The following is an 8,063-nucleotide window of genomic DNA, read 5'->3' on the forward strand; positions in this document are numbered from 1 at the left end:
CCCTAGCAAAGCTCAAATCAAACCTATGCTCCTGTTTCATATCACCACCATTGTTTATGCATCAAGGGCACTGCACCATCTATAATTCTAGATATTTGTGTGCTCCACCAATTTTATCATGGGCATTATGCACTGTAGTGCAAGTAATCTGTATGTGTGTTTCACTGACATCTTAATCACTGACTGCATCATGGGCACTGTGCACTAGTGTGACCGAATTTTTATGACCTTGTCAAGACGACGGACAATGTGTGATGACGGATGATGACACGTTGAGAAAGAGGGGGCTTGTTTGTTCCAACTGCAGAGGCTGACCTGTGTCAGCCAGGACAATACAAAAAATTAATTTATTCTACATACATCCAATTATTTATCAGTTTAAAAATAGCTTACCTTTGAGAAGGTGGTCAGCTCGGAAGCACTCTCCATTTTTTACATCTTTTACCATGTAGTCAGCAAACTTATCCACATGCCCTGAAGTCCTGTTATAATAAAAAAAAATACATTTGACGCCACTGATTCTTATTTAATGTTTTTACAATAATTAGGCTGTTGAGATGCCACTGGGCTATGAACTTAAAGCTCCCATGCCTTAATTGCAGTTTGATATGTGTCTGTCAATTTAAACCCATAGATCAGGACAGTCCAGCTGTCTCCCGGAACCACTAGGAATTCCCAACCCATTTCAGAACAATGTAATTACTATGCCCTCTAACAACATTAACCAGCATTTGACTCTAGCATGAATCATTGTTTTTAAAATCAATACAATCCCTGCAATTCACACATCGTGGAAAAAAGGAGACAACATTTTGTGGTACGATCCACACAACACATCTGACGTTTTTGTGGTTTAACTGGCTAGAAGGGTGTTTATGAAGAGTGGTCAGATGCGTGCATGATGCAAGATTAAACCCAGGAGAAGGCAAATGACAGAGGAAGCAATACTAACGAGTGGAAAAAATGACAGGTGACATTGGGTGAGCTACAGTGCATTCAGAAAGTTTTCACTTTGTTGTTACAGCCGTATTTCATAATTGATTAAATTCAATATTTCTCAATTCTACACAACACCCTGTAATGATATTTTGAAAAAAAAGTGTTGAAAATTTTGCAAATCTATTAAAAACAAAAATAATCACATGTACATAGGTATTCACAGCCGTTGCCATGACGCTCAATTTTGCTCAACTGCATCCTGTTTCCACTGATCATCCTTGAGATGCTTCTACAACTGGATTGAAGTCCAGCTGCGGTAAATTCAGTTGATTGGACATGATTTGGAAAGGCACACATCGATCTAAATAAAGTTGCACAGTTCACAGTGCATGTCAGAGCACAGGCACAGATCTGGGGAAGGGTACAGAAAAATGTCTGCAGCACTCTGAAGGTCCCAAGGAGCACAGTAGCCTCCATCCTGCGTAAATGGAAGAAGTCTGGAATCACCAGGGGCTTCGTATAAACGTTGCGTACGCACAAAAAGCTTGCGTACGCTGGTTTTCACGCACACTTTGTGATGCATAAAGATATACTTGACGTGAGAATGTGCGGGCCGTCACAGAAAGTGTTGTCTGGCTCTGAAACATGGCGAATTCTAACTGAAGTGCCAAAACTCACTAAACATTACAAAATAAAGTTTCCACTACTATGTTTATGACGTTGACTATTCAAAAAACATAAAAATAAAAGTTTGATCATTAATGTGGATGATCACATCAAAATGCCAAAACCCAAAACAGGAAATGTTATATAGCTTTGTGTTTAATCCGCCACCACTTAACTTCTGTTAAACTTGAGGGTGTCAAACGAACGACAAAATCACTCAGGAAATGCATGTCACTCTAACCCTATAGCTGCCATGCTGTTACAATGCGCCACCACTCGTTTCTTAATTTAAAGTTTTACATCAGACCATTTCTTCTTAATTTCTGCCATGGTGCGGTTCTCCGAACCCACAGCATTTTTGGCCGTATAATACTGATTTTATTTGTAATGTACTTTACATTGAGCTAAATCTCAAAGTGCAACAGGTTAAAAACAAGAAAGGGCGTAAATAGTGAGTTTTCCACTCCGCCAACTTTCTTTTGTCGCTAATACCTGATAACAAGCCGCCAAACATGACACATTTTCTCGCCTCCATCTCTGTTGTCAGAACCTCAATCTCAGTCTGTGATTTTTTTTTGCGTGATTAGTCATTTTACCGTATTTCTTCAAATAAACCCTGCGGCGTTTATTAAATAATGTTCATTTTTGGTGCGGCGTTTATTCAAAGAAATACGGTAATTCAGACAAAGAAAGGAGCTCATTTATAGTCCATCCGCATATTCATTTATGGGAGGAGGCAAGGCGGGGTCAGTGGCTTGTTCAATCTCACGTTGATTGTGATTTATAAAGGAAAGTTGAGCAGGATCTGGCGTACGACCGGTTTTATACATGTGAATATTTCTGTGCGTAGGTACTTTGAGTTTTGGCCGTACGCCATCTTCTGGTATGAAAGCTGCGCAATCCATTTTGCATGAGGCCCCAGGACTCTTCCTCGAGTTAGCCGTCCGGCCAAACTGAGCGATCGGGGGAGAAGGGCCTTAGTAAGAGAGGTGACCAAGAATCCCATGGTCAATCTGACAGAGCTCCAGCGTTGCTCTGTGAACAGAGAACCTTCCATAAGGACAACCATCTCTGCAGCAATCCACCAATCAGGCCTGTATGGTAGAGTGGCCAGACGGAAGCCACTCCTTAGTAAAAAGGCACATGACAGCCTGCCTGGAGTTTTCCAAAAGGCACCTGAAGGACTCTCAGACCATGAGAAAACAAAATTCTCTCGTCTGATAAAACGAAGATTTAACTCTTTGGCCTGAATGTCAAGCGTCATGTCTGGTGGAAACCAGGCACTGTTCATCATCTGGCCAATACCATACCTACAGTGAAGCATGGTGGTGGCAGCATCATGCTGTGGGGATGTTTTTCAGCGACAGGAACTGTGAGACTAGTCAGGATCGAGGGAAAGATGAATGTAGCAATGTACAGAGACATCCTTGATGAAAATCTGCTCTGAAGCACTCTGAACCTCAGACTGGGGCAAAGGTTCATGTTCCAACGACCCTGAGCACACAGCCAAGATAAAAGGAGTGGCTTTGGGACAACTCTGTAAATGTCTTTGAGTGGCCCAGCCAGAGCCCAGACTTGAACCTGATTGAACACCTCTGGAGAAATCTGAAAATGGCTGTGCACCGACACTTCCCATCCAACCTGATGGAGCTTGATACGTCCTGCAAAGAAGATGGGAGAAACTGACCAAAAATAGGTGTGCCAAGCTTGTTGCATTCTAATCAAAAAGACTTGAGGCTGTAATTGCTGCCAAAGGTGTTTCAACAAAGTATTGCGCAAAGGCTGTGAATATTTAAGTATATGTTGGCGGCCGCCTCCATAAATTTTGGTGCTGCCTCCAGCTCTCGACAACTCCAACGGGTGTCTTCTTGGAAAACCCTATACTGTCAAACAAGCATTGCTCTCGGCTAATTTGTGTTGTTTGTAACTGCAATTACGGCATCACGCCATTTGGTGGCACTATCAAAATTAGCACAGTGCTCCGGGAAAGGCTATGCCTAAAATGCCAATGAGGAAGAAAAGAGCTGCGATTTTCAACAAGGGATTTCCCCCAACAGAGTCTTTTATCCATCCTGTAGAAAAGGAGTTTGTCAACAGGACCCTGATATTTTGTGGCTGTTCAACAGGTTAAATATGGTTTATTTAGCATCCAAACACGTCTAGTGTCTTAAGGTTTCCTAAATAAACAAATACATCCCATCAGTGAATACAGTTTTGTTATACAGCTTAGTTTTAGTTATGAATGCTGGTGAGCTAGATAGCTACGTTTTTTTTCACGTTTAAGCTTTGCAGATATTGCTTGTCGAGTAAGTGATTTAAGTAAGGTGAGTTTGCGAGGAAGATGGTTATGAAAGCAGGTAAAACAGTGCAGATATCATCTTGTCATTACAGGCAGTTAAAAAGTAGCAAGTCATGTTACTATGCGGCAACTTTCTCACAGGGCTCTCAAGTCTCATGCATTCATCGTGAGACTCATTTTAGCCATTTCTCATGTTCTTACACAACACCTAGTATTTCTCACGCATTTCAACCATTTCTCATGCTGGGAAATAAAGGAGGACTTGTCCCGCTATATAGCCTACAATTAATGGACGAGGGGCAGATTTCTGCTGAGTTGATAGCTGCCTCCAGTTATACAGAGTAGGGCTGCTCGATTATGCCAAAATGATCATCACGATTATTTTGATCAATATTGAGATCACGATTAATTGTTGATTTTAACCTAATCAAATGTTATTGTCACAATGCATTGTACCTGCAAAATGGATGTGAATAAGGCCCCGTCCACACTAGCCCGGGTAAATACAAATACGCATATTCAAATTGAAAACAATCTCCATCAACACACTAGCGTTTTCATATCATTTTCCAAATACTTGCCGTCCACACTAACAGGTACATGACAATCGTTGTCATGGTTACGCCACTCCTGCCCCTCCTTTCCGCCAGGGTGCCCTGTTTACATACTCTTTTGGCAATACTATTTGGTGTTTTAAAATTGTCCCACCAGCTAGCTGTTCAGCCAGGTCTTACCCAGAATCGCCGCTCTGTTTGGTTTAAACCGTCTTCTCTGCCTTGTCCCCCTATCGTTCAGGCACACCGAGTACAACGCTCGCCTTCTGCGTAGGAGTAACGCGTATCTATTAAGTGATAATACTTGTACCTGAAGTACACTAACTAAACTGGTAAATAAATTAGAGATGGAGCAGCATATTTCTTTCACCTTCCATGCTCATCCTGACATTATAGCTATAGAGCGAAAGCTACCCCCAATGCCATGGCAACTGAATGTCATTGTATCTGAAAAGCTCCATGGACGCCGTCCACACTACTACGTGAACCCGGCGTTTTCAAATGTCTCCGGCTAGGGGAGCGTATTCGAAAAGCTCAGTTTTCAGTGTCCGAATACGCCGTATTAGTGTGGACGGGAGTTGCAAACGCAGACATATGTTTGCGTTTCGAAATTTACTCGGGCTAGTGTGGACGGGGCCCCTGTCCTCTGTAACCGTCTACATCAAGAAACTAAGCTGCGTGGTGCAGGGAACATCTCGTGATCAGACTTTAAGACTTGAACGCAGCAAGTTGCAGCCTACAGATAGGAGAAAAAGTGTATCATAGCCCATTACATAACGTGACAAATTTTCCGACTTATAACTCCTCCCCGAATGCAAGCGGCAACTCTCGCTGGTCGTTTCATGCAGCCGCAGCCGATGTTGAACGCAGCTATTGGTTTACAGAGCGCTAGATTGGCTTTGCAAAAAATAACTTTGATACAAAACGTTCTATTAACAGAATGACGCATTTTAAATATCGCTCAATCACATGAATTTGATCGTGGGAAGCCGAAATTGTGATCGTGATTAAAATTCGAGTAATCGTGCAGACCTAATACAGAGTTAAAAACCAGCCCATCAGAAACATCACCACCAGCTTGGATGTTTTGAGGGTGGCCAATTGATGGACCAGACCAGGAATGCATGAAATGGTTTTCCCTAATGAAAAACTGTTTAAATGTTCTGGCTCTGGTTGTGAACTGTGTAGATAAAAACAATGGCTTTCATGTCATTTATGTTGAAGTTATAAAAAAAAAAGCTTTAACGTAAGTAATTTTCTTCAATCAATACTAGAACAATGTTGCTTGTGAAAAGTGCTTGCTGAAGCCAGTTGAAGACACAGTAAACATGCTTGTGTGTGCACATGATCAGGATGATACCACCTCCTCCACCTCATTTTGAGCCAGGAAAAACCATGGTATTGTGTGTAAAATAATTTAAAAAAAAGAATTGAATCAATTTTGGAATAAGGCTGTAACATACCAATATGTGGAAAAAGTGAAGAGCTGTAAATACTTTCCGGATGCACTGTACATACATTCCAGTCTTGAAACTCAAAATCCAACTAGAATATTCAGTGGTTCATCACAATATATTCCTTTACGCACTACATTTATGCTTGATGAACCTATGATTTTGTATATATATTTAAGTGTGTAGCTGAGTGGGATTTTAGAATTACTTTGGGTGAAATAATAAATATCTAAAATGGCAGAGAGTAATGCAGAATGTGGGCTGAGAAACACCCACTTGAGGACTGGCTCTGGGGTCAACATGGTGCAGTCAATCTCTAGGATCTGCTCCTCCTGGATGAAGTGTTCCCTCCAAGCCTGCAGGATGTTATTCTTCAGAGCACAGCCCACAGGGCCAAAGTCATACAGTCCACTAACACCTGGTCAGGATAATTGTTGTGTCACTGAATTAGTCTGCTTTATAAATATAATATGAATATAATTTATCAATAATTATACATTATACTATTGACATTAATCGGTCTGTTCAGATTCCTTATTGTTAGTTGGTTCCTACCTCCATAGATAGCAAATGCCTGATCATAGAAAAATCGCCTCTTCAAGGTATCTTCCATCTTGGTTCTGTCTACTATGTCATTGTTGGGCTGCAAGGCCAGTTCCTGTAAAATGAATGATAAAGCATGCTTAGACATGCAGTAAAGGTCAGCCGTTTTCAAGGTATTACTGTGGTTTCAAGGTACGGTGTGAAGTGACAGGACAAGACACACCTTAACCTCAAGAGTTTTCTTCCTTGATTTTAATTCAGACACAGCTTTTGTGACATCTACGTCAGGGGCATTCTCCTGTTTCATTTTCCGCACCAATTCACCCTGAAAGACACGAAGTCAGCCGTACAAGCAACGGCTCAGCAGTGAGAAGCATTTTAGGGCATCTGAATTACATACTATTACATCAACTTGGTCAACTTAATCTTCTTAAGTCTGCTAATATTGCAGTAAAAAGCACCGTAACTGTCTTCTTAGCCAGGTCACACACTTCAAATGACAAAGAGAATCTGCAAGCGTAGCTAGTGAAACGTGGCAAAAAATTTGAGACAGCTAGCCTTAGCTCTAGCTGCTAGACGTTCAGACCTTTCTAGCAAACTTAGCCAGGTAGCAGGCTGCGTAGCACTTAGCTTGTGTAGTGACAGCCATGCATTCATTCATTCATTGTCAAAACTGAATTTGATAAAACCATTTTCATTGTGAAGAAGTCTACTATGGTAGTGCGTTTCAGACCTTTAGTTCCTTTTAGACGTGCAGCACAGGACTGGCCTTGCCGACTACTATACTCGACAAATAATGCGATGTAACTTGGTGGAGCTAGTCTACCGGTTGCAAGCCAGGCTAGTTGTGATGATTATAAACATTTAAGGATTGAGAAAGTGATGGAGAAATCTGTGAAAAATAGCTAATCAGGATAACTTAAGTAGACAGGAGAAAGACAATTCAGCCACATAACATGTGAAGTTGTACACGTCCGCAAGACTGCAGTGGTATTAGCTAGGCTACCTGTTCTTTGACTGCAAGCCTCAGTGGGGCAAGCACTTCTTCAATATTGCCATCCATGTTTTGTCCTTCAAAGTCTTGCAACCAAAGACTTTTCTTTTTCTTACACAAGCAACCCGACAAGGAGAAATCCCTGTACGCGACTCGAGAACGACAGGTGAGCGTTAAAACCTGGACCCTCGGCACCAACGACAAAGTCTCAGTGCTGGTCCTCAGCAGTGCTAATGATGCGCTACGAAGCATGGACAGTGACTGGGTGGTGTATGAAGAGAATGATGAAATCAAAGGAAATAAGTAAATGTCACTCCCGCCTCTGGTCGGCACTTTCACTATCTTTGCCAAAACACTGAAATCGCAGATTCGTTCAATATTGATTGCGACTGTAGACTGGATTATGCATTAATCTAAAAATCTAAAATCTATTACTATAATTCCAGGAATCTGTCTGTCAAAATGTTTGTGTAAAATATATATTTTTCATAATTAGAAAAACGTTATGCATTCTATTATTTTGAAACTTTTGAATCTTTTTTTTGCACTTGAACCTTGAACCTTTTTGCATTAGAATGTCTTTCTTTACGTTTTAAAGTTTTTTTGTTGATTGA

General features: G+C 41.2%; 1 protein-coding gene across 1 annotated transcript in view; it reads right to left on the reverse strand.

Moving 5' to 3' along the window:
• The window catches only part of gars1 (glycyl-tRNA synthetase 1), a 28,903-nt gene extending 21,178 nt beyond the window's left edge, over nt 1–7,725 (reverse strand). Inside the window, exons 1-5 of the mRNA XM_047018119.1 lie at nt 7,462–7,725; nt 6,679–6,780; nt 6,468–6,570; nt 6,189–6,330; nt 394–482 (exon numbers count right to left, since the gene is read on the reverse strand). Of these exons, the coding sequence (XP_046874075.1) occupies nt 394–482; nt 6,189–6,330; nt 6,468–6,570; nt 6,679–6,780; nt 7,462–7,701 (676 nt within the window). The 5' untranslated portion in view covers nt 7,702–7,725. The remainder of the gene's footprint in view (nt 1–393; nt 483–6,188; nt 6,331–6,467; nt 6,571–6,678; nt 6,781–7,461) is intronic.
• Nucleotides 7,726–8,063: the final 338 nt, after the last annotated feature.

Source organism: Hypomesus transpacificus, unplaced genomic scaffold (assembly GCF_021917145.1).
Source record: "Hypomesus transpacificus isolate Combined female unplaced genomic scaffold, fHypTra1 scaffold_91, whole genome shotgun sequence".
NCBI classification, from domain to species: Eukaryota; Metazoa; Chordata; class Actinopteri; order Osmeriformes; family Osmeridae; genus Hypomesus; species Hypomesus transpacificus.